The sequence below is a fragment of the Littorina saxatilis genome, linkage group LG12 (genome assembly GCF_037325665.1).
Source record: "Littorina saxatilis isolate snail1 linkage group LG12, US_GU_Lsax_2.0, whole genome shotgun sequence".
Lineage (NCBI taxonomy): Eukaryota > Metazoa > Mollusca > Gastropoda > Littorinimorpha > Littorinidae > Littorina > Littorina saxatilis.
In genome coordinates this window covers 67,919,803-67,938,193 of record NC_090256.1, presented here as the reverse complement: position 1 = coordinate 67,938,193, position 18,391 = coordinate 67,919,803, and the positions used below count along the sequence as shown (strand labels likewise).

At 39.1% G+C, this 18,391-nt stretch overlaps 1 protein-coding gene and 1 long non-coding RNA gene across 2 annotated transcripts; both read left to right on the top strand.

Annotated features, from left to right (window-relative positions):
- Positions 1-79: 79 nt before the first annotated feature.
- Positions 80-15,040, top strand: LOC138982635 (26S proteasome non-ATPase regulatory subunit 11-like). The gene is made up of 12 exons (XM_070355960.1): positions 80-214; positions 4,159-4,260; positions 4,873-4,997; positions 5,436-5,507; positions 5,891-5,948; positions 7,329-7,440; positions 8,023-8,105; positions 8,718-8,862; positions 9,174-9,297; positions 9,706-9,867; positions 10,928-10,979; positions 11,388-15,040. The coding sequence occupies exons 1-12, from the start codon at positions 127-129 to the stop codon at positions 11,528-11,530; spliced, it is 1,266 nt and encodes a 421-aa protein (XP_070212061.1). The 5' UTR covers positions 80-126; the 3' UTR covers positions 11,531-15,040.
- A 1,795-nt stretch (positions 15,041-16,835) lies between these two features.
- Positions 16,836-18,309, top strand: LOC138982641 (uncharacterized). The gene is made up of 3 exons (XR_011460914.1): positions 16,836-17,294; positions 17,839-17,923; positions 18,085-18,309. It is a non-coding gene; the product is annotated as an uncharacterized lncRNA (long non-coding RNA).
- Positions 18,310-18,391: the final 82 nt, after the last annotated feature.

The following is an 18,391-nucleotide window of genomic DNA, read 5'->3' as shown; positions in this document are numbered from 1 at the left end:
CCTTTGTTTAATTCGTATTCACAATCCGCAATTAAAACGAATAAAGAAAGTAATGATAACTTGTTTTCATAATCTCAAATCAGCGAGACTAAAACGTCATTTCCGAAACCGACTGAGATCAACAACATGGCGGCTACCGACGTTCTACTTCAGCAAGCGGTTCATATGCGAAAAACCAATAACCAACAGGCTTCACAGTTGCTTACGAAGATAGGTACGGTATATTTGTGCCTGATTTACCTGTTCAGCTTTATTTTTTATCGGTAGAGCTGAGTTGTTGTGATTTTGAGTTTTTGTTCAAAACGGCTTTGTCACGCCGATCATGCCTCGTAAAATTTTCAAAGCGTTTGTCTTACTCCAAGACTACATTTAGTTTTACACAAGTCATGTTTACAAAACATAGCAGGTCGAGTTTCTTGGTACTGCATTTAACTTAGACTAGCAAATCGGCGAGTTAAAAGTGAGAGGACTATCACAAGAGCAGGCTTATTTCTTTCTACTACTAGTAGTAGTAGTACTACGCAGTGGCTGTACACCGAGTTTACACAGATTTCGGTCCCTGTAGATTCCGACAATGAGTCTATCACTATAACTATAAGATGTTTTGTGACAAGGCGTTCATTTGGGATAACAGTTAGGTTTAACAGAGAAAAAACCTTAAAAAGCGTTGAAAAACGTAGGCTAAACTGTAATCAACAGTAATGCCAGTTGATCAGAGCACAGGCGGAAGGTATCATTCACTGGACCACTACTTACATAGAAAGACTACAAGGTATGTCTAGGTATGTTAGAGAAAAAATGAAAGGTAAATGAAATAAATGAAATGTAGTTTGTTGAAAAGATAATAAAAAGACCATTCCAATGGTATAAGTATGAACACTGTGAGTCAATTTGTTCAAAAGTTACGAATTTTTAATTGAATAAAATCCCGTCCTTTGTTTTACTAATTGGACATTAGAAAATTTGTGACCAGATTACATACATGCGCTGAACAACAAAAACCTGCCTAACTTTTTTATTTTCAAAGCTAGAAGAAAACCAAAGATATCTCTGGAATTGTTATGGCTAGAACTATTGATTGAAATAAAAAAAAATGACAATTTTTTTTTTAGTTAATTAATTAATTAAATAAAAGGTGAATTAATTACCGTCGTTAACACAACCAAGCGACTGTAAACCTGCCTAACTTTTTTATTTTCAAAGCTAGAAGAAAACCAAAGCATACGGAATGTTAATAAAGTAAAATACATTAATTAGAAGTAGTATAAACGATTCTACTAGATTTGATGAAGATTCTCAGAAAAGCACTTGATCGGCCATTCCTGGCGCGATCTGAAAAACTGACCACATTGAAATGAGCAAATCTCCAAATTCTTACCACAAATTCAAAACCTAATCACTAAAATAGACTCAGAAATGATTATTCTACAAGCTGATTGCAGAATCAACATACCTGATATCCACGTTTGATGTCAAAATGGTGTTAGAAGAAGAACCAAAACTTTCAAACTAGCGTAGCTCAGCTATTACGCGTCGCGGGAAGTTGAAACTTGTATGTAAATGAAGGGAAAAACGTGAACTACGTCACAGAAAACGCCGTCTTTCCGATAAACGAAAACGAGGCTAGAAAACAGCGAAAGAGAGAGAGTCGCTGAGCGCGCGAGAGCCGAGTCTGGGCACAAGTTTCGCGGAGCAGCACAGCTGCGCATTCGTGACGTCACTCACACATACCTAGTATGTCACTCAGCTTCGAGTCGTGCTCCACTAACTTCAGAAAGAATTATGCAAAAAATAATTGCCAATGTCAAGAATCTTTGTAACTTTACAAATGCCATGATAAATGAATGTTCTATTTCTAACTATCTGTACCTTTTATATTTAGCTGCCTGTCCGCTGCATGTTTTTAAACCGTATTTTGTGCGACCAAACGTGTCTGTCAACGGCATACCACTTAGATCCCATGCGAATGATGATCGTCGTATGTCCGAGGAGATAGTAGTCCGATGCGATCATTGGTTAATAACCGGATATTCGATTTATTCCGCAAACGGCTGTTCGCCAAAAACCTAAAGTGAAACTCCCGTGGGTAGCTTCCCTTTGCTGCAATATTTACATATGTTTTAGACCAATGAGCACTGTTATGCATATTCGGTGCGGGATGCATGATTTCTTACCAACTATGGGGTAGCAGTTCGCAAACGAACATTCGTCCAAATGATGGTTAAAAACAACCTGCAGGGGACGGCAGCTGAAAATTAAAGGTACATGCAGTTAAAACAATCATTCAACTGTATTTATTTGACCTCAAACAGTCCCGCAGTGGGGCACTGCGGTTATGAAATTAAAGGCCCCTCCTGTTTTTGGAACCGCAGGAGCTTTCTAGTTTGCTGTTAGGTAGATTTTTGGTTCCTCTTTCCTGTCATGCTCTCTTTTTCTTCATGAATTCTTTTCTTTTTTCTGCCTTCTTGCTCATTCACCTGTATTTTTTCCAAAAATCTCTTCTCTTGCCGCTTGTCTCGCGATTCATGTATAGTTTAATCTGTTAGTGTTCTGATGTAAGTCCAGCAGTAGATAGGTTAAGCCTATTTTAACATACTGGAAACTGGTAATCTTCCAGTAGGTATTAATTTAGTTTTACTAAAGCCTGCTGGGACACAAGTAATGGGTTAGTGCATTTGTAAACAGGAATCGCTTGACAAGTGGCCCCCTTCATCCCTCCCTTCCTCGTCCTGATATGGCTCTGCGTAGTCGGCTGGACGTTAAGCAACAAATAAACAAACAAATAAACCTCACACAGACAGTAGGAAGAGGCAAACCGTCTTGAACAAAAAAATTGTCCGCAGGAAGCGACTCCAAGAACACAGATGACTCGAAGCTGAGTGTCATACCTTGTAGTCTTTCTATGTAAGTAGTGGTCCAGTGAACGATACCTTCCGCCTGTGATCAGAGTTGTGCAGAACCAGTATCCTGGCAGTGCCAATGGCATTTGAGAAAATAATGGGATTAAGAAGCATTATAACTGTCATTCTCTTCGACTTAGGGTTAAAAATACCAACTGTAATGACAAAAACTTTCTTAGAAATGTTTATACAAAAGTTAAATGAAAAAGTATGAGCCGTGGCTGGAGGTTCGACGAGTCGGTTCTCGAGCCCCCAGGCTTCGGGAACCCATCACTCATATGGCTGTTCACCCTGTAAATCGTGATTTTGTGTTTGTGGAGGAGTTGCTAATCGCTGTTCAATTCAAAGAACTGTGGAGAAAGATTAATAATGATCAGTTTTTGATTCTGAAAGACGTGTATTTCGGCAATGAGCCGACTGACCATAGCGAGAGATGCGGTTCGTTCGCAGGGCACGGTCAGAGATTCTGTCGATACCAAAGTATCTCGATGTGAAGCCGATTTATGTGTTGCCATAAATTCAACATGTTTGTTTTTTGTTCGTTTCCATGTTTATTATTTATGTACTGCATTTTGTTAACTAATGCTGCTTCTAGTCCGGCTCGGGACCAGTGATTCGGGTTGCTTCGTTTGCGGACGAATTCGGTGATCAATGCTGAATAGTCAGTGACTCGTGAGCTTTTTTGTTGCAATCTCAGTTCAATCACCAAAATGCTTGGGAATAAAGAGGAATAGAGCACACAAAAAGCAAGGCAAGTTAAGAAGGGGAAAAAATAATTTTAACAGATTTATAAAAAAATAAAAAAGACACTGTGTCCAGGCTCCAACCGGCGACCTCATGCACTTTAGCTAAGAAGACATCATACCCAGTAAGGGAAAAATAGGAATGTCTGTTTTGTGAGATACTCATACTGGTGACTGTCAGTTCCCGAGCCTGGGGGTTCAGAACCGACTCGTCTGTTCCCGAGCCACCCCGAAAAGTATAACAACATAAAATAACTGCAGAAGTACATTACTAGTAGTACTAGTAACTAGATATATTTAAATATGAGCAACTTTGACTTCTAGTTGTAACAGAGCATTTCATTGTCATTATTCTACTCATTATTCTACTCTCATTCTCTGGTGCGTGATGAGTTTTTGGTGTTATGCTTGCAGCTAATTCAGAGATGAGGACAGTTGATTAAAAGAAATCAACCCAGAAGCCAGAGTGTGGTTCTTGACAACATTTTCCAAGAGATTTTTCACTATATTTTCAGTGAAACAAGAAGTAAAGACGCTTGACGATGAGGCAATCAGGGTCAAGGAGCAAGCCATTCTCGAGATTGGCACTCTGTTTGCAGAGACCAAGCAAGCTACAGGTGAGACGGAGAAAGAAAGAATTGTCTGCATGGTAATGTGATCTCGAATGTTTTGTAGAAGTATAGTGCATAATGTTCTGGCTGATTTAATGGAAAGAAATCAACTCTAATCCTCACCCTTGTGGTTTTCCTTTTTCGCCTCTTGTGAATGGAAGTAAACATTTTCTGTTTTGTGGTTTTACACAGTTAGATTAAATAATCTCTGAAAACGCAGAAAAAGAAGGCATCGTCTACTTCTGAAATTTTAATTTGATAGGTTGTATTCTTTAATTTCTTGTCTTACTCTGTGCATGAAAGATTGATGGAACTGATGATGATATTTCAGACATTACTTTTGAATGCACTGCATAATCTTTCTTTCCCTGCAGAGCTGGTCAAGATGGTCAAGTGTGTGCGTCCAGGCCCAGCTCCTTATTTCTGAATAGGAAAAAATTGTGAAAGGAAAGCAGAAGGTGGTGTTTCACATTTTGCCTCATAGTCATAACTCTTTGCAACAGAATAGTCTGTTTTAAAGGGTTGTCCAGGCTGGCAAAATGTTCTTATTTCTGTACACATTTGGAATTGATGATATTTTTAGACATTAACACTTTACCGACCATGTCTGTTTTGCAGAATTGGCCGGGCTGATCAAGTTTGTGCGCCCTTTCCTGGGCATTGTCAGCAAAGCCAAGGCAGCCAAACTTGTGCGCTCTCTTGTTGACATGTTCCTGGACATGGAAGCAGGCACAGGCAAAGAGGTAACACTTTTTTTCTGGACTGTATCAGTGTATGTCCGGCCTGCCACTTGGTGTTTTCCTGTGTTTCTCTTGCAAATATGTTCTCACCCCTAAAATGGATTTTCCTATTTCCTGTTAGATTTTAAGGTTCCGTGGTTCCATTGCCATTTGTCTTCAAGTCACAGTGCCTTGGTAATATTATTTTGCACAAGTGAAATGGATATATTCAGACTTACTTCAATGTATTTTCGCACTGGTAATTAGTAGTGAAAGCGTCGTTTATGAATCTTTGTTTGTCATACTTTGTATAAAATGACTGATAATGATGTATACCCTGTGAAAGGTGGATAGTCTCGTGTGTGAATCCTGTTTTTCTTTGCCTTTGTTAACGATAATCATAATCTCAGAGAAAAGGAAATCCCATTGTAAAAGATGATGTTGTAGCTTGTGTCCTTGCAGATTGAATTGTGCAAAGAGTGCATTGGCTGGGCCAAGGATGAGAACCGCACATTTTTACGCCAAGCACTAGAGGTGAGAGAAATTAAGATGTTCATGTAGTTTTTAGTAAGGCTTAGCATATAAACAGGTATGACTATGAGGCTCCTTTCAGTCGGAAAATGTTTTTCTCTGTCTTGCGTGTACATGTGCTCATGACTTTCTGTACACATCTCTTCACAGACCAGCATTCGCAAGGATAAGAACATAGCTGTGAATTTATAGCCTTTTTAGAGGTGTCTCACACACAAAGACATGTGAGGCACATGCTGCTGCCTTTTCACTGTTTGTTACAGAGTACATGATTACATTAATTCTTTGGTTCATCAGTTTGACTTCCGAGAGATTTATACTTGCTCTCATATTTTGAATTATCTATTGGCCACTAGTGTACTTCATACACATTGTTGTGTTTTCAGGCTCGACTGATCTCCTTGTACTTCGACACAACGAATTACCAAGAGGCACTGGCATTAGGTAAGCAGTTTGCAAATCTGACATTTGCAGCAACTATTTATTACGCTGGTCCACACATCAAGACTTGCCCAGACATGATTTTCTGCATTTTAAAAGCTCCGGTTATTATTCTTGAGATCCCGAGATGGCATGTTTTGTATCATTTTTTTACATTAAAAAACAAGTCGCGTAAGGCGAAATTACTAAATTTAGTCAAGCTGTCGAACTCACGGGATGAAACTGAACGCACTGTATTTTTTCACCAAGACAGTACAGCTTCGTCAATCCCCGCGTGAAGGAAATCGCTCACCTCCCACGTGCAAAACGTAGTGATATTGACACGCCAGATTAGCGCGGTGGCGTATTGTGCTAAGCAGGAAAGCGCGCTTTTCTGTATTCTTGTTAACTTTCTGAGCTTGTTTTGAATACAACCTATCATATCTATATGTTTTTGGAATCAGCAAATGATAAAGAAAAAGATGAAATCATTTTTGGATCGATTTCTTAAATTTTAATCGTAAGACTAATTAATCTATTTTCGTTAATTGTGATCACATTTTAACAGTAAACATGACATATGTATATATTTTTAGCTTCAGAATGTGATGAAGAATACGATGCAATCAATTTTGAATCTGTTCGCAAAAAATCGATTTTAATGAGCAAACTCATTAATTAATGTTTAAGCCTCCAAGCTGAAATGCAATACCAAAGTCTGGGCTTCGTCGAAGATTACTTGACCAAAATTTCAACCAATTTGGTTGAAAAATAAGAGCGTGACAGTGCCGCCTCAACTTTCACGAAAAACCGGATATGACGTCATCAAAGACATTTATCCAAAAAATGAAAAAAACGTTTGGAGATACCATACTCAGGATCTCTCATGTCAAGTTTCATGAAGATCGGTCCAGTAGTTTTCTCTGAATCGCTCTACACACACACACACACACACACACACACACATACACCACGACCCTCGTCTCGATTCCCCCCTCTACGTTAAAACATTTAGTCAATACTTGACTAAATGTAAAAATGGAGGGGGATGCAGGTGCATGCTTTTTGGCTGTTTTACAAATGTATGATCTCATGCCTGCTTGCCTTTTCATCTTTTATCTTATGTTATTGTTAAACTTTTCGTTCAAAATGTCAGTTTTGGGATAGAGGAGATTGACTTATAGAGCATAACCATCGTGAAATGTGCTCGATTGAATGAGATGTGGTTGTCATGTTGGCTTTGTGTTTATTGCGTGTGTGGGTGTGGATTTGTTGTTTTTATTGGGAAGAGGGGGGTTGGCATTTTCTTTTTGTTCTTTTTTTGCAATGACGCTGTTTTCAATCTCCATGGCTGCCTTTTACTAACTCTTAGTGGTCTTAATAAAAAATATTGATCTTTTGTAGGTTCCACATTATTGCGGGAGTTGAAGAAGCTGGATGACAAAGCCCTACTTGTTGAAGTACAGTTATTAGAGAGCAAAGTTTACCATGCCCTGGGAAACCTGCCCAAAGCGAGGTATGTCACTATGTGCCTAATGATTATACACCTGATTGAATCTGTCTTTCTGTATTCCTTTGACTGTGGCTCATCTATTGTCTATACTTGAAGTTTAACCCTGAGATTTAACTTAAACATGTTTTCTGGATTCTTGTCACACCTTCTATAGTTCTAGCAGAAACAGTAATATGTAGTCACGCAAATGCGCAAACTTTTTGTTCACGCTCTTTGTGGTGTCAGTTAACACAGTTAACCCCTTGCATAAACAGGAAGGGTATGTGCAGGGATTGCATTCACCAGAAATTTCTTGTATTTTGCTGGTAAAAGTCTGAAAATTCTAGGAATGACATCTGCAAAATGTCATTGCTGTCGGGTCTGCATTTTGCCTGCTCGATTTGTTCCCCGTTTAGTTATATTGTTATCACTTCATTTTGCCAGTTATTGTGACAGAAGGACGGGTTTCTGTGAGGGCCATGATTCGTACTTGTTAGGAAATATCAGTTTTCAAAATGGCTGGAGCTATCACTGTAAACATACATGCCAAGGTAATTTATGTCTGATGATTTGATCAGCATCTGTTGTTTTGTTTCTCTTGCACAGAGCGGCCTTAACGTCTGGCAGAACCACAGCAAACGGAATCTACTGTCCTCCAAAGCTTCAGGCAGCTCTAGATATGCAGTCAGGTTCGTTGTCTTTTTGGTTCTGTTGCGATATGAAAACCTTTGATTTTAAAGGCATATGTACTCGATGACTATACACACTAATTGCTTTACCAACAGCTGGAGACATGCTAAATTAAGTTCCCTGCAAAATAGTGTGGTCCAGGACCCCTTCAATGTTGAGATATGTTAATTTTCATTTTGATCTGGATCGTCCTATTTATAGATTTGGCAACACATGTAACGTTGATGCAAGGGAGCTAACACCGCGGCTTTGTTGACATTCTCACTTTTTCAGAGGCGAGAACAAGCTGTAATGCATGTATTATGGTCCGCGCATGGTGACATATCGTCATTATATGGTCTTATGGTGCGTTTGACATAGATTATGGGCAAACTACACTTTGTAAACACGGGAGCGCGTACATATGCCTTTAAGTGTACATTTTGTTTTTATGGGCTTTGTATTAGTCTGTGCAACTACAAGTTGCACTTTTGTATTCGGACCATTTATTGATGTCAGGAGAGGTTGGTGAAAAGTACGGAATCATGATGCCAAAAACAAAAAAAGTGTCCTCATTCATTTAGGACTTTTGGCCATTTGAGTTTGCCTTAATTCTGTTCTGTTCATTCCAGGTGTGTTGCATGCAGCAGATGAGCGTGATTTCAAGACAGCTTACTCCTATTTCTATGAAGCATTTGAAGGCTACGATTCCATCGACAGTCCCAAAGCTCTCACTGCCCTGAAGTACATGCTGCTTAGCAAGATCATGCTCAACTTGTGAGTGCTAAATATTTTGATGATGACGCTTTAATTTGTTTGCTTGTGTAAAGTATTTAGCTTTTTGCTTCCAATTTGACTGTATCTTTCCAAGCCTATGCCAAGTAATTCCTATAGAGCAGGCTTTATTTTGTCTGCTGCTTTCATAGTAAATTGTTATTAGTTGATAAAACAAATATTAAATTTAGAATGAATGCAAGTGTTTAGAGCAAGTGAAGAGAAGATGTATCTTCTAGTTCTACAGTATAAGAAATAGCAAACTGAGCTAATATCTTGATGACTTGTAAACCGCCGACGCGTGATGCTTTCAGAGCGGACGAGGTGCAGGCAATCGTGAGTGGGAAGCTAGCGCTGAAGTACACAGGTCCTGAAGTAGAAGCCATGAAGAGCATCGCACAGGCCAGCCACAAGCGATCCCTTGCCGACTTCCAGAAGGTGAGAGGTTCAAAGGGAGTGAAGCAGCTTTAGCTGGGTGTTTACCAAATTACCGTTTTTCCTTGTGATGCTGGGGGCCTCTTTATTCGCGAGTTTTTGCCCTCAGTTATGGAGACATTTTCTTATCTTCTTTATTTTGCCCTGAAAGAAATTATAATTAGGTGAAAACCTGCATTCTAGCAGTTTTCAGCCCCAAAAACTGTTTGAAGTATATTTTTGGAGTTCCTTTAAAACGGTGTTCATTTTCTGTAGTTGCATCTTCTGAGTCTGTTCACTTCCGTCTTTATTGTTTTACAACTGAAAAGTAGCGAAACCTTTTGTAAAGAAAGGAAATACGATAATGCAACATTCCCACTGATTGACAACAGTGTTTAAAAATAAATATGGTTGGTGTTGTGTGGCCAACAGACGCTGGCGACGTACAAGAGCCAGCTGGCAGAGGACCCCATTGTGAACGCTCACCTTAAGACGCTGTATGACAACTTGCTGGAGCAGAACCTGTGCCGCATCATCGAGCCTTTCTCCAAGGTCCAGGTGCAACACGTCGCCAACCTCATCAAACTGCCAGTGGTGAGACCACGCACATTCTGCATGTTTTCCTCTTTCCTTTTCTTTGTTCAGGCATGGGAATTAAAAATTGTAAAAAAGGCGGAAAATTTATAACTGAAGACGCGAAGCGTCAAGTCGACGGCGCGAAGCGCTTAGCCTTACTAGGGGGGTCCGGGGGCATGCCCCCCCGGAAATTTTTTTTATCCAAAGAACCCAGATGGTGCAATCTGGTGTCATCTGAGCTCCAAGTTTGCCATTAAATTCTGTTTTTAGAATCAGAGTTTTTAGTACAAAAATGTACCAATTTTTGCTTTTTTGAAGAAAAAAAAATATACATGTATTATTATATGGTTTAAATTTGTAAAAAAATTGATCTGTTGAGACAAACAGGAAAATGTAACTTGTAACACAATCTGTGCAATCTGGTTTACTTTCAAACATAAAAGTTCAATAACGTGAAGCGGGCGGTAGCAGTGCGTGAACAAAGTACGGAAAGTTTTCGCGGACTTTTGCGCAAAGGCCAAAGTAACCGGTGCTTTTTTTGTGTGCCTCCCCCCTTTATTTTTTCGGCGGACACTTTTGCATTTTCGGCGGAACAAAAAAAAAATTCGGCGGAAATCCGCCATTCGGCGGACAATTCCCATGCCTGTTTCTTGTTTTTCTGTCCTTATTTTTTTCTGTGTTTATTTATTTATTTATTTTTCTGTTCTGGGGGGGGGGGGGGGGGGGGGGGGGGGGGACTGTTTGACTTAAATCTAAATCATCAGCCAAACATCTTGATAGCCTAACTGGCAGATGTTATTTTACTGTGCCTCCAGGACCACACCAATGTTACTTCTGTTGTAAGACAAATTATCTTTACTTGGAAGTCTTTTGTTTCTTATTTACTAAAAAAATAAATATCCCTTTATGTAGACAAGAGCCCTTTTAAGTTCTGTCGATAGTTTGAGCAGAATCTGAAGAGGATCACTTAAAATCATGTGTGTATGTGTTTTTGTTTTGCATGATTAAAAAAAATAAGGATTTATCTTCCATGTTATGTTTGCTTGTTTTTTCATTGATGTACCTTTGTGTGTTGCAGAACACAGTTGAAAAGAAGCTATCTCAGATGATCTTGGACAAGAAATTCCATGGTAAGTTATTGACAAAAGAAATCTCATGTGACATCTTCCTCATGGTTTCTTTTTGTGTGGTGTCATAAAGATGATATCCCGCAATCCATTGTGAATATTGGAAGATTTGGTTTCCTTTAGAGCTCTCTTCACCACTTTTTTTGTATTAAATAGTTTCTGGAATCTGAGAATGTTCTTGCAAAAAAAAAAGGAACATTAAATGTATCCCTACTCTCGTCTTGCAAGTACACTTGCTTTTCTCTTTACAAGAGGGTTGAAAATAAAGAAGCTGACTTTTTGAGTTCTGCCAGATGCTTTTTTTGGCCCAAACAAAATTTAAATGCATATCATGGGTGGGATTCCTTGTATTATATAGATTTCCACTCCCACCTATACTTCTTTGACATCTATCACTTTTCCTGCTAACAGGCATCCTGGACCAAGGTGCTGGAGTGCTGATCGTGTTCGAAGAGACAGCGGTGGACAAGACCTACGAGAACGCCCTGGAGACGATACACAGCATGGGCAAAGTGGTAGATGCCCTGTATGCCAAGGCCAAGAAGTTGACATAACATCTGGCAGCCAGAATGACATTACCCCGACCCCCTACAGCCCCTTACTTCTAAAAAGTCATGTTGTCTCCACTGTCTTGCATCGCTGTGTGAAAAACTGGTTGAAATCTGGTTGGTCACACATGGATGTATAGAACATAGTGGTGAAGAGGATACCCTGTGGATGTGTGCTAGCGTTGACAAAACAAAGATGTATTTGAGGCAGTGATCTTTTTTTCTCTATCTCATTTGGGAAAGGCGGCGGGAAGAAAATTTGTGGGAAGGACACGTAATGCAAGGTACATGCTGTAGTTGCTATGTCAGTATGTGTGAGCTGATAGTTACATGTTTTTCCCTCCTTTTGAAATATTATTTGTGATGAGTGTTCAACAACTAATTTATGGATGTGTTTTCCAATTCTCCAGAGGCGAAAAAAAGAATGCTCATACCAACTATTTTTTTTAACTTTCGCATGAACACCTTTAGGCCCCCCCCCCCCCCCCCCCCCCAAAAGTTGTATGTTTCTGGTCACCCGACCCTACCTAGTTTTTTCCCACCGACCCTAGCCTTTTTTTTATTGCATTTGTAAAAAAAAAAAAAAAAAAAAAAAAAGTGTCAAAACAAAAGTAACAGACGGCAGACGACACAAGGGGGATAACCCCGCATCCCTTTTGTCTCATTTGTTTTGTAATGTGTTGTCTTTCTCTTTGCATTCATAGTAAGTCCAGTCTCTGTGCGTCACTGAATAGTTATTTTCTACCCTGACCACAAAAAATCCCTACCTACCCACCCTATTTTTTGTAGCAATGTTACCAGAAACATACAACTTTTTTTTTTTGGCCTTAGATAAGAAACAATAGATGCTGCTGTACCCCAAACATTATTTCAGTGAATTCTTTTCTCAGGTATTTTGTGAATTTCCTTTTGCCTTCCATCGCCTTCACATAACTTCCCATAACTTCTCAGTGTAAAATGTTCCACTCAGTACATACATCATTGTCCAAATCTGCAGATACGAGATACAGGCTGAATGTTTCAAGTTCAACTCTTTCAAAGGGCATTATTTTTTCACGTCTATGGCGAACGATTCTGCCAGGTGTAGCCTGCATGTTGTGTTGTGGTAAGATCATTCCTCCCAAAGAGTGCAGGTCACCCATGTCTGCCCTAATCCTGTAGATTCCACATTTGGGACACGTTTTCCTTGCTTTTCTCCTCAGAAGTATATCATCCTCCCAGAATGTTTTTTGTTGTCCAGTTAGGGAAAAATGAGAAAGCTGATTGATCAACACAGTGAATGACATGAGGTATGTTTTAAAAGGAAGTACAGAAAAAGGGTGGCATAGTCCCAAATTAACCTTGTGGAAGAGACATCACATACTGAAAGAGTGACCTTGAGATTCACTCAGTGGGACAGTGAACCTGGCACAGGGCTAAATCGGGTTATTTCCTAAAGGGTTTCATGACTGATGTTAAACAGTTACTATCCACAACAGAATATCTTGCACAGAAAAAAATGGGGCCTCCAGGAAAGAATCACCAATTATAACTACCGTATTTGACGGACTACAAGCCGCGACTTTTTAAACAAAAAATCGCATTGCGGCTTATAAAAAGATGCGGCTAAAACGTTACCTAAACTTAAATAACATTCACCTAATGGAAGTCGCCGCGGATATTCATTTCGCTCGATTAGCGATTACCGGTACTTTATTAGCTCTCTACTCAAGACTCGGCGCTTTTCTCTTTCTTTCGCGAATCTTCGTTTGTCAACAAGTCGTCGTGACAAGATAGCGTACAGAGAAACACCGGATGTATCAGGATCTCGCGCGCGCGAGATTTAGTTTTTTTGTGTCTCACGATAGTTGGAGGAGCGAGAGCCGCCATGGTGTGTTTTCGTCTGCTCGAAATGTGCGCAAAAGTCGTAAATCATCCCAAAAAAGCTTATTCCGGGCGGGACTACATGTGTGTGTTGGTTACAAATTGTGTGTGTGATATTTTTCTTCAAACTTTTTCACTTTTCTTCTTTGTTTCACTTGTTTATTCTCGGAGCCGATTTCGCCAAATACCGTACTTTCGTTTGCCTGGTTGTTTTGATTGATTGACACGATCTGATTATATTTTTTTCGACGGCGGCTAATATAGTGACGCAGCCTATACGTGGCTCGTCCCTTTTTTGAGTCACTTGAGAAAAAGTGACTATGTAATCGGTCAGTGTTAGTCTGTCCGGCCGGCCGGCCGTCCGTAGACACCACCTTAACATTGGACTTTTCTCGGAAACTATCAAAGCGATCGGGCTCATATTTTGTTTAGTCGTGACCTCCAATGACCTCTACACTTTAACGATGGTTTCGTTGACCTTTTTCAAGGTCACAGGTCAGCATCAAAGGAAAAATTAGACATTTTATATCTTTGACAAAGTTCATCGGATGTGATTGAAACTTTGTAGGATTATTCTTTACATCAAAGTATTTACATCTGTAGCCTTTTACGAACGTTATCAGAAAAACAAGGGAGATAACTAGCCTTTTCTGTTCGGCGACACACAACTTAACGTTGGGCTTTTCTCGGAAACTATAAAAGTGACCGGGCTCAAATTTTATGTGAACGTGACTCATTGTGTTGTGAATAGCAATTTCTTCCTGTCCATCTGATGCCTCATATAATATTCAGAACTGCGAAAGTGACTCGATCGAGCGTTTGCTCTTCTTGTTTTTTTTTGAAGTCCGGGATGCGGCTTATAAAACGGTGCGTCTTGTAATCCGTCAAATACGATACATTGTTTTATGCTATGAATCCATACTAATACCACAGTGTGGACAAAGAAAAAGAGCAGAGAGAACACATCTACAAAAGAATTATTAGCCTGGCCATTTTTCTTTGCTTTTGTATGAACTAGGGCTCAAGTGACAAGTTCTCTGTCTATTTTTTTCTCTTTTCTCCTGGGATATGAGAAACGTATCATGTTGAATTCCTGTACTTGAGAAGTTCAAAGAACAGCAGTTTTTTCTTCTTTGTTTTATTTAACATTTATTGAAATCACAACAACAAAATCTGACAGACATTTTTTTTCATGCATTCACATGTCGAGTTGCGGTGAGATTTGTGATTTTGTTTTTAGGGGGGTGGGGTATTGTTGAATGCACTGTTCAGTCTACATGCTCACCTTGTGACTTTCGTACATTCTGTGAACCATATTATAAAGTGGCTTTAAAAAGAACTACTTGGATGTAAAACCGAAGTAACATTAAAGATGAAACAAGCTTTCTTTTCTGAAATGATGCAATGGCATGGGATGTAGGAACCAGTCTGAAGCAAACTTTCTTTGCTAAGTTGACAGTATGTTTTTAAACATAACTAATCTGTAAGCCATCTGGAAATTTGGTTTACGGAAAAAAAAGTCGCTGCATGCTGAGAGGTCTAATGGAACATTGTTAGTCCATGGGCCACACATTGATATTTGAATGCGATGTTTTGTATGAAATGTTTCTGTAAATGTCATTTTTTGAATGAAAAATTAAATTAAAATTTCAAGTGTGGGTGTGTAAAAGAAAGGCATGTGGATGGTTTGAATTTCAGGTGTGGGTGTGTAAAAGAAAGGCATCTGGATGGTTTCAATTTCAAGTGTGGGTGTGTAAAAGAAAGGCATGTGGATGGGTTGAATTTCAAGTGTGGGTGTGCATAGAGGCATTTAATGGAATGCAATTTAAATGTCTATATTAGTACCAAAAAAAGCTGTCAATCAGAATGCATTAATTGGTTAAAAGATTCCAACCACTTGATGCAAGTGCAATCAAGTAACCAGCAACCAAACGACTCAATTAAGACGTTCATTTGGGGTGATGACGGCGAAAGAAATATATACTAATATAGTTAAGATTGGTGTTGAAGATGCCTTCCTTCCCGCACAGACCATTCACTGACTTGCCATGGATCCCGCCAGGACTATGAGCATCATTCTTCACACAAAAAGGTTGTGGAAGAGTGAATACCCTTACCAAAACCTCTGACAAAAATGGGACGAGGGGTGTTGAGGAAACATGTCGACAGAAGCACATGTTTTAGACACGCCTCTCGCTAGTGCTTGGCCCTCCAATTATGTTTGTCAGAGGTTTTGGTAAAGGTATTCACTCATTTTCAACTTGTACAAACGGGACCGAGTTATTTCCAAAAATAATCCATTCACCATCATTTTCCGTTTTGTTCGGAGTGGGCTTTTGGGGCTGGATTAATGTTCTAACCCACACCTATGTCAACCTGCAAAATTAATTCAGCCAAAAATCCCCACTGCGCAAAAAGCAGCCAGGCTGTTAATTTTTGGTAGGTGCCCAAGTGGAACGATGCTTTTACCCCATGGAAGAGTTGGGAAAGATTTGTGGAGGTGTAAAAGATGGTTTACACAGGAAGGAAGGTATGTGAAGGCACATCCCAAATTTTCATGAAAATACATGCATCATGTTCGCTAAACATGACAACGATTTGAGGGAATGTACCCTGCACCCTCATGTCTCCTTTAGAATTCAGGATAAGAAAGTGTTGATGCAAGAGCTAATGCCATGGTCTATCCATTCCTTAGATTATGTTAGCTGTTACAATAAGCATGTTTGGCTGCACAGTGCAAATCTAACAGACATCTTAAAAAAGTTACAAACCAGAGACTGTGTGACACATATTTAATACTTGCATTCATATTTAAACAGGAATGATAGTTCTTATCTGGAAATAAATAAAATGTGAAAACAGTTTCCACAAAGGTTTCCTGATTTATTCATTTTCACTTGGATGTACATACAAACATTTTCAATCTCCAAGACATTTCTAGTCACCAGAAAGAAAATATTGCTGAAAATCTGGTCTTCCCAGTTAAAAATCTGTAGGAAATCCCTAACCCCTTTTTCAGTATATTAGAGAGGAAAATAAATACACTGTAGTGAAATAACCAAAAAGCAAATAAACATGGAAAACGATCTGATATTACATTCTACAAATGTACACATTTACAAACTTGACAAAAAAATGGTAATTGCTACCCATTTTACACCACCCCATCCACCCAAAACATTAATACACATTTTTTTTCATTCCTGAAACAATCACAGATAAATAACTAAGCATCAACAGCAACAAGAAATCCCATCTTAAAACCATGTGCAAATAAAGATAAATTCTGCCCCTAGAATTGTGCACAAAACGTCTTTCTCAAGCACAATTCTTTTCTTTGGGTTACCTAAAATACCTAAAGTGGTACTATTCAAGAAATGTTAACCAATTAAGAAAGAACGTTTTCAGATTTGAAAGCATAACACATCGTTTCAACTTAAAGTGTAACTAAACAAGCAAAAAGGAAAAACATCGTTCAGCAACCTTTACACTTTGATATGAAGAAGGGCCTCATATACTGTCGAACTGCGAACAAAATTTTTTTCTCTCACTCTGACACTGTTTGACGGACATGTGAAGTGCGCGCCAGGAACGACAATCTTCTTAGTTTACCTGATTAATGCCCTTAATTTTTGGTTCTGGTACTTTCAGTTCCGGCTGTTGTCATCAATCTACCAAAATAAAAGATCAAACGGAGTTTTCGATTTTTATTTCATGGTTCAGAAAAATATTGCTTATTTTCTGAAGTCAACCGTTTTAGCGAATCTTTCTTTGATTCTTAAAAGTCATTTCAGATTTTTGAAAAATAGTTAACGGTTAGTAATTACCAATATATCGTAAACAAACATATCGATAGGTTTTGGTAAGAAGACACAAGTGCGATGAATGTGGTACCAGTATTTTTGTGGTAAGTAAGGATGCATTTCTTTGCTGTAAGCACATTTACAATGCACATTTAATCTGTTTAGCAACATAAACGAAAGCATGGTACAGTGCCGCTTGTTTGTGGTCTATCTTTTCGCGGCAGATGCGTAACAATTAGGGTCTCAGTTGGAAAAAGCTGCTCGGAACCAGAGCAGATTTGGCTTGGGTTCTTTGAGTGTGAATGATCGACGAGTGGCTTGACATTTTTAACGAATCATTACTGTAGCCTACTTGAAACCATCATCTGTTTCTGAATTTGTCATCAGTTATGATTGAGCAGTCTCATAGGAATCGTCCATAAAATGTTAAACCGAAAAAGGGCAGACGATTCTGAATCACACAGGCTGCTGTACAAAATCAGATCTAAAACGATATTTTGAACCGCGACGTCTGCGTAAATGCCCTACCTTGTCCTGGTCATGTGTATACACATCAGCTTCTATTGGGAAGATCAGTATTTTATATTAATCACAAATACAAGATTAGAAATACATGTAGAACTTTCTGAAGATCGCCTTTGATTTCAGTTTCAGCGGCAAACTAGCAGATCTGTCCAAACCGGCATCGTTTCATGGTTGAAACTTGAATAATCCCAAATAGATCTGAGTGGGGGTAAGTTTTATAGTATTTCAATTTTTTACGGCAGTTTTATTTAAAGATAGTGTAGTGGATGTCTCTGGTGAAGACTACAGTTATATGAATTTTTTGTTGCAATATTAAAATGATTGTTCTTTATTTACACAATTGAATAATTTGTATTTATTTGTTTGCAGATGACGGCATACCGAGTGCTCCAAGAACATACGCCTGCTGGCATTTTGTGTCTTTTCTGAAGACGTCGAGGCAAGCAGAAGTCACGGTCCTGGCCACACACACACAATGACATGAACAAGAAATGATATTTTTTCATGGGCATATCCAGTATTAAAACTTTATTACCATGCAAACGCAACGATTAGAATTTAGAGAAGGTCATCGGTCACACACACACACACACACTGGGCGGATCCGGAGGGTTCCGGACCACTTAGGAGCCGGCCTTTGTATTCTAAGTGACGATTTTGGAAAGAAGTTGGCTAA

Excerpts from the sequence above, each read along its gene's own strand:
- LOC138982635 (XM_070355960.1), top strand. The coding sequence starts at position 127 with ATGGCGGCTACCGACGTTCTACTTCAGCAAGCGGTTCATATGCGAAAA. Across the intron at positions 215-4,158 it reads ACAGTTGCTTACGAAGATAG|TGAAACAAGAAGTAAAGACG; the intron begins GTACGGTATATT and ends CTATATTTTCAG. Across the intron at positions 10,980-11,387 it reads CTTGGACAAGAAATTCCATG|GCATCCTGGACCAAGGTGCT; the intron begins GTAAGTTATTGA and ends TCCTGCTAACAG.